The sequence below is a fragment of the Diospyros lotus genome, chromosome 8 (assembly GCF_014633365.1).
Source record: "Diospyros lotus cultivar Yz01 chromosome 8, ASM1463336v1, whole genome shotgun sequence".
Taxonomy (NCBI): domain Eukaryota; kingdom Viridiplantae; phylum Streptophyta; class Magnoliopsida; order Ericales; family Ebenaceae; genus Diospyros; species Diospyros lotus.
Window position 1 is genome coordinate 32,282,240 of NC_068345.1, and position 20,895 is coordinate 32,303,134.

Below are 20,895 nucleotides of genomic sequence, written 5' to 3' on the forward strand. Positions count from 1 at the left end.
CTTCAAAATCTAACTTATCTTCCACCTTGTCCTCTCGTTCTTGGAAGTGGAGTATGTGCCTTTGGTTCATGATTTTCCAAAAATCATCGGTCAAGGTTATTTCTTTCTATCTTTTATAAATTTGTTTTAATATTTCTTAGGGTTTTGTTTTGATTTAATTTGTGAGTGCCATATTGGTATATGGGGTGGCATCAAGTATGGAGCTGTTAAGCTCAAAAATAAGAAAATAAGATTTTGATGATAACAAAAATATTTTTATGATATAAATATAATTTTTCAGCTCATTGTGAAAAAAAAATGTGTTTCATTGTATGTATCTTAAGTCAATTGATGGTTTATCCTAAGTCGATTGAAATAATATAGAATATTTTTATATAATCATATGTAAGTTTGATCGACCTAAGTATAACTTAAGTCAATCAAAGTTGGACAGAATCATGGCTTTTTGCCTTAGGTCAACCTAACTTTTGACTGAAGTTATGCGAATAATTGCTGGACAACTTCGGTCGACCGAAGTGGTGCATTCGGTTGACCAAAATCTAACGATCATCTCTGTTTCTCTTTGTTTTCTCATATTTTCTTGTTACACGTTTGAAGATAAATTTTATATAAATATTTTTCTTCTTATACTTTAAAAAATCATGTCTTGATATGCATATCTTTTTCTCGTGCAAAAATAAAAATTTCTTTTTGAAGAAAACGTACTTTGACTTCCATTTTGTAGATTTTTATTTTATTATCTCTAACTCTTATGAACTTTTTATTTCAAAAAGTTTATGGATAATTTTGTTATCAGCTTTTCTCCTCAACTTTCTCAAATTGATTTTTTGTACAATTTTTTTTTTATGTGTTTGTATACTAAGATACCTACAAATGTTGAAATATATATATGTGTGTGTGTTTAGGGAGGCTAAAAATGTTGAACAAACTCTTGAAAAAGCATTCAAATAAGAGTAATAAAGTTTAAAGTGCTGAAAGTGTACTGGTTGGTGGAATTCTTAACATTGGTGACTTATTTAAAATTGTCTCTGATTGTAAATTTGTTATTTTATTCATTGTTGTGTGATGGGTTTGTATTTGCTAGCAGTGTGCTAGTGATTCTTGTTTAGACAAGAAATTGTATACTGGTTCTAATTCCAATTAAAAGCTAGTGTTATATTTTTCTAATGAAACCCTCAAACTCAGTATTGGGAGAGAAGACTAGGCTTTTAAGAGCCAAACCTCTATAAAAATTCTCGTATTCTTTGTGATTGTTTGATTTTATTGTTTTTATTCATCCTACAATCACCATTTAATAATATCACAATTTAAGAGTTTTCAACAAGAGATAAAATTATAAATTTTTAAAAAACTTAATTCACCCACTTCTTAGATATTTTTCTAGGCAACAATTGATTTCAAAACAAGTACATAATCTACTCTAGTTGCCTATTTCTCTTTATTGTGATTTTTGTCTTTAATATTGCACTATGGTAAGCATTATTGAAAAATGGTACAGTCGAAGGTCAGTCCACAAATTGACCTCTGTTGTTCAATGGTACAGACTACACTTATTAGAAAGCTATGATGAAAATATATATTCAAGCGAATGATTATAATATATGGAAAGCCATAACTCAGGGTATAAAAATGCCTAGCATTATAGAAGATGGGAAATTAGTTCAAAAACCTGAGGAAGATTTTGATGAAGAAGATACTAGGAAGCAATAAGTAATGCTAAAGCTATGAATCTTTTATATTGTGCACTTTCACCCACTAATTTAATAGAATCTCAGGTTGTGACATAACTAAGGAAATATAGGATATGTTACTAGTAACACATGAGGGGATTGATTAAGTTAATGAAACTAGGATTGACATGCTTGTCCATAGTAACACATGAGATCAGCAATTTTTTATAAAGGGTATAGAGTAATCCTTTTGGAAGGACTTTTGGATGTCATAGTTATCCAATTTGCACATTGCATAGGAACCCCCCATCTTTTGGGAAAATGTTCTAGTAATGAGCCCACTTCTAGGGCTAGCTATGCGACTACCGTTGTCTACAAAAGACCCTTGTGGTCTCCCGTGGCCGGTTTATAAAGGCTGACTTCTTCTTGTAATTACACATTGCCAAATATATAAACTTGTTTCATAATATTTTTTTCTCTTTATCAACCCATCTAGTGTAGTGTGAAGAATTTCTTCCAAATAGTCCCTAGGGCACATATCAAGTGACTGGATCATAATAAATTAAGATTCGCACCAATAGGTCGTGAGTTCGATTCCTTACCCTGCACAGTGAGACAAAATTTTCACTTGCGATTTACCTTTTCTATCGAAATTGAGAGCACAAGTGACAAGGGCATAAAGACAGTAATCCCAAGAATTTCTTCCAAACAAATCCATCGTTGTCCTTTGTAAGCCACCACAAACATCATTTTCCTCCACCACCAGTATCATTGTGACCTACTCCTCTTCTCTTTCATTGTCTAAAAACATTGAAAAGTAAAACTGTCACCAGTTGTTTTTTCTTGGAAATATTGCCCTTGCGCGGTCCCCCGCCGTTCGCACTCTCGATTTTGGTAGAAGAGGTAAATCGTAGATGAAGAGTTTGTCTTACTGTGTAAGGCAATGAATCGAACTCATGACCTACTAATGCGAATCCCAACTTATCGTGGTCTAACCACTTGACCTGGCCAATCATTTCCTCTTAAATAGATTATATTATGCCCAAATCTCCCTCGACCCAACTCCTACTTCCCAAGCAGATCTAGTCCAAAGCCACCACGTCCACCCATTCCCTTCTGCTGCTAGAGAACTTCAAAAAACACTCTTGACCATTTATTTTCTCCTACACAAATCTAGCCCAAAATCACCCACCATTTTCCCAGTTGGAACCACTGTGATCCAACCGTCCCTCTCTTTCGTTGTAAAAAAAAAAAAAAATGGAAATCACCCCTTAACAAATTTATTTTTTTATCTATTCGATAAATCTTTATTAATTACACATAATTATATTTATTGTTTACCCATTAAAAATATAAAAAATTAGTTTTGTAAGTTGTATTCATCAAGTACATGATTATTTTGAATTAATATTTGCAATATTTAAATGTTGTTTAAATATTATTTATTTATTTTCCATTAACCAATGCTTTTCAATTAAATAAAATTTTATTTTTACTCAATTTTTATTTAATAGTTTTAGCCAAAAAACAAAATAATTTTTTCCTAAGATATATTCGATAATTATATGAATTTTTGAAATAATAACATGCAATAAGATTTCCAATTTTTATAATATAAAAAGGCATTATTGTCAATTGATTATTTTTATTATTTCATTTCATCAAAATTAAGCCTAATAATACAGTAAGGATTTAATTCCCCAATTTTTATTCTCTCCAAAATCATTTTATCTAACCAACATGACCTAAAGAAATATTATAATCTTGTAAGTGTTAAAATGATGTGTTCAAATGGCACTATCATTTTAGGAGTACACTTCATCAATCAAGTTACATGTAAAGTTTATTGAAATTAAATATAGCTCACCTGATACTATTATCATTATTATTTAAAAAATCACTCTTAAATTTTATTTAAATATAAATAAAAAATATTCAAATTTTAGGATCTCAACAAACTTAAGATCCTATTTGGCTTTATCATCTTTAACAAGAATAAAATTAAGTTTATATTACACCCTTAAGACATAAATCAAGTGATCGAATAAATAATATATTGAAATCAATTCAATAAATTACGATTTCGATCCTCCTACACAACCAAACGCTCAACCTATAACTTACCTTTTCTGACGTAATCGAGGATATGAATACTAAAAGCCGTGCAAGAATAGGAACAGTCATTCCAAGTTAAGTTTATGCTATAGATTATGTAACAAAAACAACTGAGTACAAGAGTCTAGAAAGAGAAGTTGTTATTAACATAACTAATGCATACATTGTAGTTTGCTTCTTTATTTTGTTGGTTGTAACAAATCTTAAAAGAGAGAGGGAAAGAAATCCACACATGACAAAAGTAGTTATCAGAAGGGTAATAATAAAAGCCTCCATTCAAAACCCATCACATTCCATTTTCTTGATGGCTAAAATAACTAGCAGCCCTCTGTACCGCTGAGCCAATCACTACCCAGAAAAACTGAAACTTATTTACCAAATACATAAATATTCTCACACATGGCTAGAAGTGTTTACATTAACAGCGAAAGCATTACCACTTCTTGGGAGCAAGCATAGATGTCGAATCTATAACCACATATGAAAAGAAATATCATTGTAGTAGTCAAAAGGCCAGAAGAAAATTAAAATGCTTCCAACTTTGAAAAAGAAACGAGAACGATACAAGAAAATCCAATATAAAAATATCTGTCCACTTTAAATATTTCACAGAAAAACTTCCCCATGGCACATGGGAAGTGTATAAAGCTGGTTCTATCCCATTACACTGGAATGGAATAATAAACATGAATCCATCCAATGAAGCAACCATATCATTATCAGCTAAAACATAAATCAAACAAAACCTATTTATACAAGGATTCTCAAAACAACCAAATTTGAACGGCCATAGTCACCGGGAACTCCAATTAATCCTTGCTAATCACAATAACATTGCGAACCGTCCTTGATGATACAAGGTAATCATGATTTTCCTGCATAATCTTTTTCACCCAGAAGTCGTCGTTGAAGATCATCACAAAGAACCTCCAAATATTCCTGCACAACATCCCACAGAAAAGGAAATAGAAAGAATATCAACTATAAAATGTGATGAATTGCATCAGCACTCATCAAAGAAAAAGCAGTGTTCAATAAAATACTTACACTTGCAAGGCCCTCCTCACTGCACAGTTGGTTCACAAGATCATCTCCATCGCTCCTATCGTCATATAAATGCGTAGCACTTTCAACTATCGAACGGAAAATATCTTCAGGTGGAACCTGGTGTTCAATTCTTTGTGTCACTTCATCTAGGTCAATCTAGAGAAAGGACTCCCAATCAGAAATGGCAAGGATATCATTTCAAATTAAGCAACTATCAACTCCATGATATTTAAAGACGCATTGTGATAACAGTTTTGTCATATCTGCAAGTATGTATACAACAATAAAAATCACAGCCTTTAATCCTACTAGATAGAGTTAGCTACTTTTTACACACAAAAATATATATTTTTTTAATCTTGTTTCCCGTAATTGACTTGGATGGGAAATATGTTCCATAAAAAGACACTTTTTCTCCAGTATGGTTCTTTCTGAACCTTCAAGAGCTAAGGATCATCAATTGGGCAAACACCAGAAAGCCTTCCTGTTTTAGACAAGCATTAATGTCATGGCCTACATCAATTGGAGATTTACTGTGGGCCCTATTGGAAACAATAGAATCAAGGTAAACCTATCTTTTTTGTGAGGGAGTAAGAGTCAACACGACAACAATGTCACATGATTAGGGAAGAGATATCGTCACATTCCACATCAATCAGAGATGGATGTCATATAAATATAAAAAATCTTGAGTCAACCATGCCTAATAGCAAGTGTTTATGGGATGCGAGTCTGTAATAATAAGCTTCAAAACCTAATGCTTCGTTATGTTGCTGTATTGGGATTCTCCAATATGGCATTTTTTGCCAAGGGTGTCATTAGCTCTCAGTCTTAGGCACATCTCCCATTGTGAGGAACTGAGGTCCTTGCCAGATTGAATATATGACCTCCTTCCATCAATTGGGTCATTGCAAGGTTTGGAATTGTCTAGGAACTGAGCCTTCCCAAAAGGGGGTTTCACCCAGACTTAGGGAGACTCAAAATCATGAACCACAAGAAACTTGCATCTCACAGGGAGAGCTGGGAATTCATTTGGTCTTTTAATGTATGATTCACTGTAGATTTGGAATTGTCAAGGAACCAAGCAATTTCAATAAAGGGGTTGTTGCCCAAACTTAGGAAAACTTGAAATCAGGAACCACAAGAAATTTGAGGCTTTGCTCCCCAGAGAGAGACAGGCATTCATTTGCTCTTTTTGTTGTTTAATTGGTTCATTCGTGAATTCCCAATCACAAGATGATGTGGTTATTATTGTTGTTGTATACCTATTGCTTGTTTTCAACTACTATAAAATAATATAATAAAATTACCGTGATTTAGAAGGACGTAGAAAGGGAGCAAGTGAACTACTGTACTGAACTATAATTTCTCCACATCCATGTGCTAACAAGAAGTTCTACTCACCACCTTAACATTGTGTAGAAAGAATCCAAAAGATGCTCAAGTATAACAAATTAGTGCTCAACATTCTCCTTGAGAATGTTAATATGTGACCATTGCTCCTCCAAAAAGTAACCCCCATGGTAAATTTGGTTATAACATCTTCTGAATAAAAAAATTATTGTCAATATACTAAAGTCTAATCCACATACTATGAGAAACAAAAAAGGGGTAAAATATACCATACTCCTCAAGTTTGCTAAAAAACAGGGAATGCCCCTCACATTTCAAAAATTGCACTAAATACCCTCGCTTTTGAAATATTGTATAGAACTATGTATAAATACCATGAGTAAGCTTAAACAGAATATGACATAAGAAAAATATGATGGATTGTCCAAAATGCCATCAAAATAAATTAATGGTTTATTATATCCTTAAGAGTTCCTCAAAGCCCATACATCTCACTGCCCTCCCCACTCCCTTCACCACTGTCAATGACAACTTTGACCTGGTCATTGAGTTCCTCACCTCAATGACCATCTTTCCAAGTGTCTCCTCCCTGCGCCCTTAAACCCCCCCCCCCCCCCCCCTTTCTCCCTCTGATCTTCTTCAATGCCACCCAACTCCACAACAAACTCGACCTTCGACTCAAGGCTCTCTGTCACTTTGCTTTCTAGTTCGACAAGATGGATAATTACATACATATTAGCTATAAATGGAGGAGGTAGTACCAAACAAGCCACAGCACACAAACAAATATAGAGGAAAATCTCAAGAAGCACACTTCTTCAAAGGAGATGAATCGGAAAGGAAAAGCAAACGATAAACAAGGTCTAATTCTACATTTGGTGACAAGTGGGGAGTCAATGTGATGTAAAGTGGGCATTAGGGGAAATAGAGCAAAATTTCATTTTGGGGTATACCGAAGGTGTAACCTATGGATTCGAAGATGAAACAGATGAAAAAATAAAAATAAGTTGGATCAATATACTATTTGTCCATAGAAAACACAGGAAAAAGCAAATTGTAAATATATCAGAGTTGTGCTATTTGGTGGGTCTTCAATTGTTCCTGATTTTACATTGGTAATGGTTCAATTTTCATTCTTGCTTTGTCTTACACCTCTGATTGCATCACTATGGCTCCCTGTGTCAAAAGTCACCTCTGTTTATGTATATGAATTTCAAAGAATGGTCCTTTCTTTAAGGCTTTCTGGTTTCAAACATTATATAACTTCTCATTCTTAAACCAAAGTTTTTGGTTTAGTTTGAAGAGGCTTAGTCTTGAGATCAAGTCGTTGACAAGATTTTTTATGAGATTTAATTGTACTAGTGCATTTCACATATTAGCTTTCTTTAGGATTATTTAAGGTTTTTGGTTCCGGCATCTAGTCTTCTAATATGGCTCAAAATATATGCAACTTCATAAATTCTTCTTAAAGAGCAAAGTGATAACTTCATAAAGTATTCATTAACATCTGTTAAGACACAAGGGTGGTCATTGTAATTTTTGAAATGTGAGAAGTACTCTGTATTTTCATAAAACCTTATGGGATCATGGTGTAATTTAGTTTGGAAAACAAATCTAGACATAAATAGCCATCTCAACACAGCAGATCGAAGAAATAAAAACACCATTGAAAATGTCCATGCAAAAAGTAGTCATCTCTATCTATTGTCACATCTTTCTGTAGAGCCATTATATCTTATACCATATTTAAGGGTTTCTCGCTAAATTTGCTTTGGTCTTCCTCTACCTCTTCTGTCAAAAACTTCCTCCGTTCTATCAACTCACCTCACCACACCAAGAGAATCTATTACTCTTTTTATCACACGTCCAAACTGTGTAAACCATTCTCTCATCCAAAATTGTTTATAAGATAAAAATTAAGTTTCATAACAATGAGAGTAGTTTTGGTGTTTCAATATAAACATCGAACACGAGCAGTGTTTCTGACCTAGCCCAACTTAACCAGTGTCCAATGAACCCAGGAGAACTGTCTTACCCTAATTGGGTGGCTTTTATACATAATGGACCAGACAAGAAGAGCTTTGAGGGGAGAACTACTGAAACAAGCTGCACACAATGTGGTTAGGAATTTGAATCCATACACGAAAATTATTTGCTGCCTTTTCAAATAATTCCTTTAGCCAACTAGTGTTCAATAGATGCATGCATGGATAACATTAAGATTCGATGTCTAAGATACTGACCTGAGAATGTTTATCATTTTCTTCCTCGTCTCTGCTTAAATCTCTCTCATTATACTGTGCCTGAGGATTAGGGTCTACGACAGGCATAGTCTGAGGAATAGTGGAGCCACCACCGAGGGCCTGAGAAACAACGGGCATCATCTGTTGCACCATACTTGTCAGATCAAACCCACCACCTTGGCCTCTTCCAAAACCTGAAAACATATTTCCAAGATCTTGGCCATCAATTTGTTGAGCAATCTGATTAACTGTATTCCTCATAGCAGGGCTTTGAGTAAATTGTTCCAACATATTCCTCAAGACATTAGGAGAACCAACACCAGTCTGCTGTGAAACCCCTGCTAGTAGACTACCAAAAGCAGGACTCTGAAGAACCTGAGACATAGCACTTGCTGCATCTAACTGCTGGCCATCAGGACCTTGTCCTCCTATTTGAACACTTTCCGTGATAGGCCCCATTGCTGGAGGCAATCCTGAGGATGGTGTACTCCTATTCCCACTGTTTGCAAGAGATGCCAGAGATTGCAAGACAAGTTGGCCATTTGAACTTGTTTGTTGGTTTTGACTGGAAGAACTAGAAGTTTGTCCATCACTAACCTTGTTTTGGGACCTTGGTTGCTTACTCCGCCTCTGATCACAAAAAGAAATACATAATTTCAGTACAGAACAATGACCTTGTAAAATTGAAGGAAGCAAAGCATACAAATAAATTAGAGCATAGAGAAAAATTGAAGTAAATTCAAAAGTACCAGAGAACTAACAGTAAAGCAGCTATTGTATCCACCAAACCCCCAGACTACTGAGTAACATGGCACATCAAGCGTGCATCAGTGCATAGTTGAAAAAGGCTCAAGGCACACTGAGGCGCAAGGCTTTTGAATACAAGGTGCACATTTAAAAAAATTGTATAAAAATACTTATACATCATTATCTTAAATATATATCTATAAAGAGATCAATGCAAACTTATAAAACTCATAAAGAACAAATAACCAACACTATTTAACTAAATAATCAGTGAAAAATTACACGGGAACAAAAGGTGTGTCTTGCGTCTTAGTGTGAGGCGCACCTTAGCACTTAGGTGCATGCCTCATAGAGTGAGGCACCCACAGCCTAGGCGTGCCTTTAACAACAATGCATTAGTGGAGGACAAAAAAGAACGAGTGGGACAATCACCAATCACAATCAGGGAATTGAAGTGCCTCCTCAACTAACAAGTCAAACTATGATGACCAGTTAAAATTAACCGTACCATAGATGCAATCTCTCACTCAGTTCAACCAAAGCACCAATTCTAAAGGTATTATAGCCATCCCATAGAATCAGGCAAATACTTGTCCACATTAGTACCTAAATTGACGTCAAGACCTAAGTCTTGAACCTAGGGTTTTTAAGGTAGAAATGAGAAGAATGGAAGAAAGAAATGGAGAGAGAACAGAGAGAGATTAGGGAGAAAATAGAGAAGAGAATTGAGAGAGAAATGAGAAACTGAATTCAATTCTTGATTCCCTGTCCAAACAGGTTGGTTAGCTTTATATATAGCTAACCAATCAACAGTTACAAATCAATTACAACTTGTAAGAATGTTTAATCCTGAGATACACCAAACCTCCCACGAGAAACTTCCTTTCACTTCTCTTTCTGTCTGCATATTGCTTCATTCAATTTTGAGCAGTGGATAGCTCTCGTTTAATGAGTTTCAGTAGTTCCTGGCAAGTCTGTAAATAGGTATCCACAGCTGCAACTGAAGAGGAAGTATCCAGAGTGGCTGGGTAATAGAGGAGGTTTAAAACCAAACAGGGCCTCAAATGGGGACATTTTCAGTTAGCTGGTGGAGTAACTAGAGTTGTACCACCATTGAGGTAAGGCCAACCATTTATACCAACTCTTTGGTTTCAGGAAGCCAAAACACCTCAAGTAAGCCTTTACGCATTGATTTACCCTCTCTGTTTGCCTATCCATTTCAGGATGATAGACTGTAGACATATGTAGCCCAATTCCTATACTTTTAAACAAATCCTGCCAGAATATGCTAGTAAAAATTTTATCTCTATCAGACGCAATAGAATGTCAGTCCACCACTACTAGAATTACGTCATTCCCTTCTGATTTTGGCAGTCCTTCTATGAAGTCCATAGGAAGACATGTCCAAGCCTGCTCTGGAACTTTCAGCGGCTGTAATAAACCGGGTGCAACCACATTTTCATGTTTGCATCGTTGACATATATCAGAAGCTAACACAGTCAATCACAGTTGGTTGTAGTTAGGGCCAATAAAATAAATGTTTTGCCTTATGGTGTGTGGATCTTATGCCCTAATGACCCCCTAAGGGTGAACCATGTAAAGACACTAATATTTGAGTCCTGAGCTGAGCATTATCTCCTACCACAAGTCTTCCCTAAAACCGAAGTAATCCATTACTCAATAGTATGGCCTGGCTTGCTAGTTGGACTAATAGAGAGCTGGGTTAACAGATCTTGTACCCAAGCAGTAGACTCATAACTAGCAGTTACTTCTTGTAGCTGATCTGGAATTACTGAAGTAATGGAAGCACTATAACCATACTCAAAACTGCAAGAACAATGAGTCAGCAGCCAAATTTATAGTCTAGGCCCAGAAACTTTGACATTCCTTTCCACTGTAACTGTGTATGTAGTTGTTGAAGGAGAAATTTAGCGCTCTCATGATCAGTCCTAATTATGAACTAACCCCCTTCCAAATAATGGCGCAATTTCTCCACAGCTACCAAAACTGCTATCAATTCCTTATCATAAACACCGGGTCCCAAGTGTTTTGGTGCTAAGGCTTGACTAAGGAAGGCTAACATTTCCCTTCCTGCATCAAAACTGCCCCTACTCCTTTATCACTTGCATCAATCCCAAGAAAAAAAGGCTTTGTGAAATCTGGCAAAGCCAAAACTGGAGTTTGTGTCATAACCTTTTTTAATTCAATAAAGGCTGCCTCTACTTGAGAAGTCTAGTGAAATCCATCTTTCTTAAGTAGCTCAGTCAAGGGTTTACTTATAAGCCTATAATGCTGAATAAATCGCCCATAGTAACCAGTCAATCCTAAAAACCCACATAAAGACTTGACTGTAGGTGGTCTAGGCCATTCCACTATAGCTGCAATCTTCTTCAAGTCTGTACTCACACCTTCTCCCAAGATAATATATCCCAGATACTCCACATGATTTGTAGCAAGAATACATTTGGACTTCCTAACATACAATTGATTGAATCGAAGGACTTCAAATGTAGTCCTAAGGCGGTCAAGGTGCTGGCCAAAAGATTTACTATACACTAGGATATCGTCAAAGAACACGAGCATGAAATTTCTCAAATATGGACTGAAGACATGGTTCATAAGAGCTTGGAAAGTGCGGGAGCATTGGCTAAACCAAAGGGTATGACTTTAAACTCAAAGACCTTGGTGGGTTTGAAATGCAGTTTTAGGAATGTCTTCAAGTTTCATTCTAATTTGACGATATGCTGCCCTTAGATCAAGCTTTGTAACAATGGTTGCTCCCTTTAATTCATCAAGAAGGTCTTCTTCTATAATTGGTATTGGAAACTTGTGTTTCATGGTAATAGCATTTAATTGACGGTCAAATAACATCTTTCTTTTTGACAAGAAGGACCAGGGATGTAAATGGGCTATGACTAGGCTGAATGATAGAATTGGTAAGCATTTATTTGACCAAATTTCCAATTTCTGTTTTCTGAATTGGGGGTATCTGTAGGAACGAATATTAATAGGTTCAACATTTGGTTTAAGGGGTATGTCATGGTCAAATGATCGCTGTGGGGGTAAGGTTTTAGGCTTTACAAATAAGTCCTCAAATTCAACCAAAAGTAAATGTAAAGAGTCCAAATTGTGTACCTCTGGTGAGGTTTGGATAATATTGCTGTAAGCAGTCTGCGGTGTCCACTGCTCTAGATAATCAGCCTCATTTAACTCTTCTGTCTCACAGCATATATGGAAAACATTTAAGCCACTTGAGTCATTTTAGTCTCCAAAAATTTCTGTAATTTTTTCCAGAAACTAACTTGCAGGCTCCCATATCCAGGCTGCCTATTAGAGCCTCGATCTTTTCCCATCCTTCTCAAAAGTAACCTCCAGTTTGTTAAAGTCAAATATTATTGGACTGACTGTTCTCATCCAGTCCACCCCTAAAACTATATCACAACCACCCAACTTCAATAGTTGTAGATCAGAAATAAATTCTTGTCCTTGCATCTCCCAAAAAAAATCAACACATTTGGATTTACTATACATTTTATTTCCATTCGCCACAGTAACTGATAAGGGAAATGTACTCTTCAATTTGCAATGCAAATCCTTGGCAGTATTTTCATCTAGAAAGCTGTGAGTACTGCTGCTATCAATCAACACCGTCTATTTTCTACTTCCTACTTTTCCTTCAACCTTTATGATTGTATTAGTAGAACATCCTTTTAGGGCATGTAATGAAATTTCTCCATCTTCATCTTCAAGGAAATTTTTATCAGCTACTTCAATTTCTTCAGTAATTTCCTCCTCATCTTCATTTCTGCTTACTAGTTGCAGCAACTATCTCTTGCACTCATGCCCTGGAATAAATTTTTCTCCACATTTATAACATAATCCAGATTGTCTCCTATGTTCTAAACTGGAAGCGTTTGCTGCATTCAGTTGGTAAGGATGCGAGGAAGTTTGACCATAGGAAATCTTCAGAAAAGAATGTCTTATTCATTCCAGAAGCAACATTTCTGGTAAAGGTTTAAGTCTGGTTACTGCTAGGCCCGATTCCCTTAAATGGAATCCTCTATGTTTCTTGAATAGAGCTTCCACGGTCAATTCCTGTATAGTTTTGCCTTTCCTGCTGCCTGCTTAACCCTTGCAGGTTGCAGCATCTTAACTGTTGGCCTCAACTCATCACTTAGGCCAATAATGAAGCTAGGTACAAAATAGGCTTCAGATTCGGATTAGTAATGACCAGATTTTAGCTCCTCAAATTTTGTCTGATATTTAAGAACCAATCCAACCTGCTTCAATTTATTAAATTCCTCTAAAACATCAGTCATATTCTTATCCCCAAACCTTTCACAGAATTCTTTCACAAAATCTTTCCATATGTATTCAAACCTAAGTTTTGCCCAGCCTTGATACCAAGCATCAGCAGTATCATTCAGAAAATAGGCTGAAGCCAGATTGACTTTCTGAAATTGTGGTATATTATAAAACTGAAAGAACTTTTGGCATCTCCTTATCCACCACCAAGGTTTTTTTTCCACCAAACAGAGGAATTTCTAATTTGGCATAGGGACATTGTTGTGAATGGAGTACAAAAGAAATTATTCTCCAATCTCCTATCAACCATCTGATTTGTCAAATTATCTCTCTCACAGATATTTTTAATCTCTAACACAAGCAGTCTAGATGGTCTAGGGTTAAGACCATTACCTTCCAGAATTGGATCATCATTCTCCTTTGGCCAAAAGTCCACCAGCAAGCCGATTTGCGGAATTTTGGAAAACATCTGCAGGAAGCCATCGAGTCTTTTAGCCAATCCATCCATTAAAGCATCCAACTTGTTCTCCAATGATTGAATGCCTTCATGATGCTTACTCGATCCAACTTCTAAGGCTTCCATTCAAGTCTACAGGTTATTCACCAAGGAATTAACTTGGTTAACCTACACCTCCAATTCCTTCATTCAAGTTCCGTCTGCCATCTCCAATCGATCCAGGCTATCTAGCTAGCAGTCCAAGAACTGACTGCTCTGATACCACAATTGTCAAGACCTAAGTCTTGAACCTGGGGTTTTAAGGTAGAAATGAGAAGGAAGAACGGAAGAAAGAAATGGAGAGAGAACAGAAAGAAGTTAGGGAGAAAACAGAGAAGAGAATTGTGAGAGAAGTGAGAGAAATGAGAAACTGAATTCAATTCTTGATTCCCTCCAAACAGGTTGGTTAGCTTTATATATAGCTAACCAATCAACAGTTACAAATCAGTTACAACCTGTAACTGATCCTTTGCAGAAATAATCTGCTACAACTAATATATAAAACACAGCTCTACAGCCTACTTTAGCCTACGAGCTTGACAATTGATAGAACAAATCTCAGTTACCTACTTGTCCCAAGTCATGACCATCCCAAAATCCAAAAAGAATTCTGCTTCAAAATTCAATTATCCAATGATGGTGAAATTGTTTTCATGTACTCATCCAGGAGCTGCTTTTGGGATTCAATTCTTCTCTCTCCATTGAGTTGCTAGCTAAGGAGGTGGCTGTTAGTATTGGTTCACCAAGGTCATGGAAGTTAACAGCTTTAAGGCAGCTCTTGGGTAGCAATTCAGTGCAAGAAAGAACCCATGGATGCTCATCTTGTTTGGATTAGATCATAGGTCTCCCTGTGCTCCTACCATGTTCTAGAGTGTTTTAGGCCATAGGCAATCATTGCAGAGAATTAACAGGAGCTGTTGCAGGAACTTGAGCTGGGTTAGGATCAAATAAGCCCCCTCCTTTCTGCTTCAGCTTTCAGGATTTCACACCCTTCACAGAAATCCCTAACCCCCCAAATCTCCAAACTTACACAAATCCCCCAAAATCCACAAACCCTCTGACTTCCACAAAACTTAAATCGCCCCAAACTTCGAGACCTAGCTGTCTCGAACTGCTTGCCTCCTGAGAACTCTCCATCTTCATGCCTGGTTGCTAAGGACTTAACTCTCAAGATCCTTCATCTCCATTAAGCTTCTTCATCTTTGTTCTCTCAATCTCTCTGTGGATTTTACTCTCATGAAAGTTGTCTCCTCCATGTTCACCTAAAGATCAAGTTTGATATGTGTGAATTGGTTAGAATAGAACGCTGACTCTGCCTCCTATTTAAGGTTTTATGATGTGGGAGCATCTCAAGAAGCCCAACCCAAGAATTGGTCCATGTCCCAACACATGATTTTCTTGCTGTCAAAAGTCAAAATCAGGCCCATTTTTCATCACTCGGTTGGATGTCCATCCCAAAGCCTAAAATAGCAAAAGAGTACTCATTGGAGAGCTTGGGATGTCTAGTTTCTACTAAATCAAATTTGACTTTTCTACAGTTATGAATTTTGTTTACAGGCTTTCAGGCGAGTCATTATTCAAAAGTCAGCAGTTAATGCTTAGCAGAATGACTCTTGATCTTTATATCAGTAATGCATGCTTGAAATTAAGCTTTTAATCCTACATTTTCCTGTCCTAGGAGGGATGTTTTAGGCTACAACTGACTTTTAGAGTAATAAATCAAAGATTTGAATAGCTCTTTTCCCCTCTAGAATTTTATCCTTTTTTGTGAATTCTATTGAGTGGTGAACTAAAACCCTAGCGTTTCTGTCTCTTTTTTTCTGAATTCCAAAGAGTGGTTAGTGCTTTTGCTCTGATCTCCAAGGTTGTGAGCCTTCATCCATCCAAACCTACTTCTTTTTATTAAAGATTCCGTTGTTGACAAACATCAATCTTATTTGGGTTAGTTCAAGGTCTATCCATTGTCATTTCTGGGAGTCTTATGTGCATTAGCAGGTTCAGATTCTCATATTCCCTCTCTATAGATTCCCACTTAGGTACAATATCAAAGCTCAGGTTGTGATGGCTGTTCGTAGATGTCAGGTGTTCCAGAGAAAGATATTCACGATTCCGAGATGGATGAAAAGAGACCACAAATGCAAGAACAAATGGAACATTTTAATCATTTTTGAAAGCTTAGAACGTTATGAAGATAATGTTGTTGGCGGTAATGATTTCAATCTTTTCCATGGTGATTCTCATGATGGTTCCTATTCTAAGCATCAACAAAGTAGAAGGAACCAAACTCTTCAGAGGGAAAGAGATGAAAGGATGATGCAACCTGATGAATATCTTAATTGGCTAAACACCATAAAATGAGAGTTCAAATTCAACTAATACCCGGAGGATCATAAGGTCCGGTGGCCCCCAGACTCAGAAAATATGCTTCTTTATGATGGGAGAATTTGAAGAAGCAAAGGGCTTTTACAGGAGGCCAATCAAAACTTCAGAGAAAATGGAGTTAAAAAAGTGCTTCCAGCCTGAAACTACCAGGTGGATATGTTCTTGAAAATTCAGGCTTTGCAGCAACATGGCACAAGTGCAGACTGTGGAGGAGCATACTACTGAATTTGATCACCCTTATATTGAAGTCCAGTATGTTCAAACTGGTAGGACAAATTGCAGTGTGATATTTGGGGGCCTAAAAAGGAGATTGGAGATGCAATTTGCTTGCACCATATTAGCCTTTTTTATGTGAGAAAGAATCGTAAAAAAGGTAGCAAAAGGAAGGTAGAAAGAGTTTCTCTAAGCCAACCATTAGATCATTCAATTCAAATTGAGAAGCACTTCTAATTCAGAGCTATCTTCTTCAAACAAGCCCACTAGTGATAAAACTCTTCCTAAGAGCGACAAGCACAACAGTTCTAATACTATCTCAAACAAGTGTTTCAGATGACAGAGCCATGGGCACATTGCATCTGAACATCCTAATCACAAAGTTGTCTTCTTGGTATAGAAAGATATTTAAGAGTTGGATGACAATATTGGTGAACCAGAAAATAATGAGGAAGTTGTGCATGCAGATGAAGGTTAAATGCTTGTGAGAATGCGACTCCTGTGGAGCAAGACCACAAGTGGCTAAGTGAAAGAATTTTCATACAAGGTACATTTCTCATGGCAAAATTTATGACCTTATCATTGATGGGAAAAGTTGTTCTAATATAGTGGCAGCAAAGACAGTCAAGAAATTAAGCTCAAAATTGAAGAGAATCCTCAGCCTTAGACAATTCAATGGGTTGACATTACACAAATGGGATAAGGTGAGGGTAAATAAAAGATACATAGTTTAGTTTTCTATTAGAAAGAATTCTTAAAATGAAATATGGTGTGCATTGCTCCAATTGATGTTTTTCATCTACTTCTCCATAGAACACGGCAGTATAATAAGAAAGTATTCATGATGGCTTAAAAAATACTTAAAAACACTTCTGTGAAAAATGGTGTTAGAATTCTCCCAACTCCAACTAAACCAGAACTTATTCCCAAGCCTTCTAATGAGATGGAAACTCTATAATATCTGGGAGCTTGATTAAAAGAGAGTTGCTAGAAAACAAGCAGTCTATGCACTTGTTCTTGTGTGAAAATCAAATGCTACATCAAGTGAGTTTAATCCTCTAGTTCATCCTCTCTACGAGTTTGTAGATATTGTTATGAAGAAATATTATCTAGTCAACCACCTATAAGAGATATTCAGCACCTCATTGACTTGAAGAACAAGGCAGCTTATCACATAAAGAATTTTAGGGGCAAGTTGACCTGTTAACAAATGGATTACTCAAGAGACTGCTGTTTCATCGTTGTTGATGCCCAAAAAGGAAGGATCTTTCTGTATATGGATAGTAGAGCCATCCATTAAATCACTATTATCAAGTGTAGTTTTCCAATTCCTTGGCTTGATGACTTACACAATTAACCACATGACACCACTATTTTCTCTAAAATTATCTTTGTAATAGTTATCATCAAATTGATTGACACTAGAGACGAATAGAAGACAGCCTTTAAAACAAGATATTGTCTCCATAAGTGGCTAATTATTCCATTTGGGATGTTTAATGCACCAAATTCATCAAGAAAAACTCTCAAGGCAGCATAGCTGTGTCAACAATAAGTAATGTCCTTTTGACTACATAAGGCCACCAACCACACCAAGCCTTGAATCCAATTAGGCAGGTGAAGATAACCAACAAACAATGAAATAAACGAAAAAACATTTAGTATTTCATAGCAGTAATTGGAATGAAAGTCTACATGCTCCACTGGAAAAAAAAAAAAAAAAAGAAGAAAATGTGAAGATAAGAAAGATAAGGAATTCACGAATTTTTCTAAGAGAATTCACGATAATTATACCCTACAAATAGAATTTTGGACAGGAAATTTGTCACCTCACCTTAGGTTGCAAACCCCCCAGCCCCAGACCAAGTGGGACAGCTGTTGCACCCTCTGGATTATCATTTCCCTGACTAGATCTTGAGGCATATGCTGAATCATCTGCCAATTTTAGTACCGTTTCTCTATTTGACCAGTTACTGGAGCCTTCGACTGAGCTACTAGAAGGCTGGTCCCTTGAATTCAAACCAATTTCTGAAACCTCAAGGTTACTAGTTTGTTGGCTGTGAGGATGTGCCTATCAGACATGTCATAAGTTAACTCTTATTTCAAGTCAACAATTAATATAAATGCAGGTAAAAGTGAGCATGCACCATATACCTTCTGGCTCTCCCTCTCAGGTGTACCAGTGGGGACAGATAGATCCACCTCTCCACCTTCATTGTCAGCCAAGTTTGTAAGTTGATTGTTCCCCCCATTGCCAGCACCGGATGTATTCTGAACGTTAAAGTTCTCTGATTGACCTACATAATGCCAAAGTCAGTTCAGTATAAAACAGCAGTATTTACAAGGGGCCTCAAGCATTAAATCTTTGCAACCTGATGGAGCCAGATTTTCACTCTGCCTATCATCAACAAAGTTTCTGATTCGTGAATTCACTTCAGCTATAACATTAGATAGTGGAAGAGAATCAGGTGGTGGCTGTGAAACAGAAAAACCAGTTTGAGAAGCACTGGAAACTGTAACAGGAGGTCGAGATGGGACAACTGCTGCAATAACATTTCTCACAGGCAATACCCGTGTTTGGCCTGAATCTCCAGAACCAGATCGATTAACATGTTCTCCGTGCACCCCTTCTACATTAGATGTCCTGGGACCAACAGCTGAAAACAATAGTTGCAGGTGAGGATCCCAATTTAAAATATTATGTCAAGCAAATATCAAAAGGTAGAAGAGAATTAGCTAAAAAAAAAAAAAGGTATAAGAGATTCACAGAAAACTTATTTAATTACCAGTGTGAATATGAATGTTCACATGTCTTGGAACGGTTCCTACACCAACTGCACCAATACTAACAGAACCTGGAGTCCCAGTATTTGATGGACCGCCAGCAGATCCAGTAAAAAGGGAGTTGGTTTGAAGTGGAAATGGCTGCAAAAATGAAATGAATGTAATTCAGATTGTAAGCAGTCAAAATTGGCCATACAGAGACAAATGGTCACACAACATGATGGGAATTATAGTGATTAAAATTTTAACTTCGGATAATTATAACTAGGGTGCATCTTTTAGACAGTACTTAAGCCTATAAATAGGCTAATAATTTTATCAGAGATTATTTTGATGATTTAAACAAAGAATTTACTGATTACCCCTCCCCTCCCCTCCCTCCCTCCTTTTCCTCCTTAATTATCCTATTCTTCAATATTTCACAAAATTCTGGCTCTTCTGCATCAAAATTGGTGTAAGAGCCTAGTTTTAACCCATCTTTAAACCTGCTGCAATAACAGTTGATCAACATCTTTCAACCATCATATTTGCAGCAATACGACCATCTACAATCATCACCACACCATCTCAGAACCATTGGAGCAGAGCAACCAGAAGTTTTGCAAAACCAACCCAAGAACATCAACAGCAATACATCAACATCATGATATCCAACAGCCGGACAGCAACATTACTAAATGTAAAACTTTTAGGAGAAACTTAATAATCTCATTGTACAAACTATGAACACAATCAGCTCTCACATAGAGAGGAAATACAACAACAAAGGAAACAACAAGGAAAGATACAAGAGAGGAAAGATAATCAACAATGAGGAAAAAGGAAAGATATATGTAAGATCCTAATTCTAGTTTAGGAATTAATCCTAACCAAATCTCCATTGCCTTAATCTCGGATATCCTTATGATCCAACACTCCCCCTCAAGCTGGAAAATATATGTCAATCATTCCTAGCTTGGATACTAAATCCTCAAACCTCTTAGCTGCAAACCCTTTAGTTAACACATCTGTCACTTGGTCTTTAGATGAAACATAGGATATTTTGATCAGGCTTGCATCCAACTTCTCATTAATGAAGTGTCAATCTATTTCAACATGTTTTATCCTGTCATGTTGAACAAGATTATGGGCAATGTTGATGGCTGATTGGTTGTCATAGAACACCTTGATTGAGCCTTGAACCCTGATCTTCAAATCTTCTAGGATGATTCTTAGCCACAACACCTCACATAGGCCAAGAGCCATTGCTTTGAATTCAGCATCCGCACTTGATCTTGACACAACACTTTGCTTCTTGCTCCTCCATGACACAAGGTTTCCACCAAGAAATACACAATACCCACTAGTTGATCTTCTGTCAATAAGAGATCTTGCATAGTCTGTATCTGTAAACCCCTTAATATCCAGTTCTTCCCCTGATTTAAACAAGATCCCCTTATCTAGTGTAGCCTTCAAATAGTTTAAGATCTTTCTAAATGCCTGCATATGTTCTTCTGTCGGATTGTGCATGAATTGGCTCACTAGGCTAACACAAAAAAAA

At 36.6% G+C, this 20,895-nt stretch overlaps 1 protein-coding gene across 6 annotated transcripts in view; it reads right to left on the reverse strand.

Annotated features, from left to right (window-relative positions):
* Nucleotides 1-4,306: 4,306 nt before the first annotated feature.
* LOC127807185 (ubiquitin-like domain-containing protein CIP73) overlaps nucleotides 4,307-20,895 on the reverse strand; it is a 49,056-nt gene continuing 32,467 nt past the window's right edge. For 3 of the 6 annotated variants that reach the window (XM_052344849.1, XM_052344847.1, XM_052344848.1), the window contains 7 exons: nucleotides 19,358-19,496; nucleotides 18,944-19,228; nucleotides 18,726-18,868; nucleotides 18,406-18,642; nucleotides 8,429-9,058; nucleotides 4,833-4,988; nucleotides 4,307-4,724 (listed from right to left, as the gene is read on the reverse strand). In XM_052344849.1, coding sequence (XP_052200809.1) covers nucleotides 4,650-4,724; nucleotides 4,833-4,988; nucleotides 8,429-9,058; nucleotides 18,406-18,642; nucleotides 18,726-18,868; nucleotides 18,944-19,228; nucleotides 19,358-19,496 — 1,665 coding nt within the window. In that variant the 3' untranslated portion in view covers nucleotides 4,307-4,649. The remainder of the gene's footprint in view (nucleotides 4,725-4,832; nucleotides 4,989-8,428; nucleotides 9,059-18,405; nucleotides 18,643-18,725; nucleotides 18,869-18,943; nucleotides 19,229-19,357; nucleotides 19,497-20,895) is intronic. The other 3 variants (XM_052344852.1, XM_052344851.1, XM_052344850.1) reach the window with 3 other exon arrangements.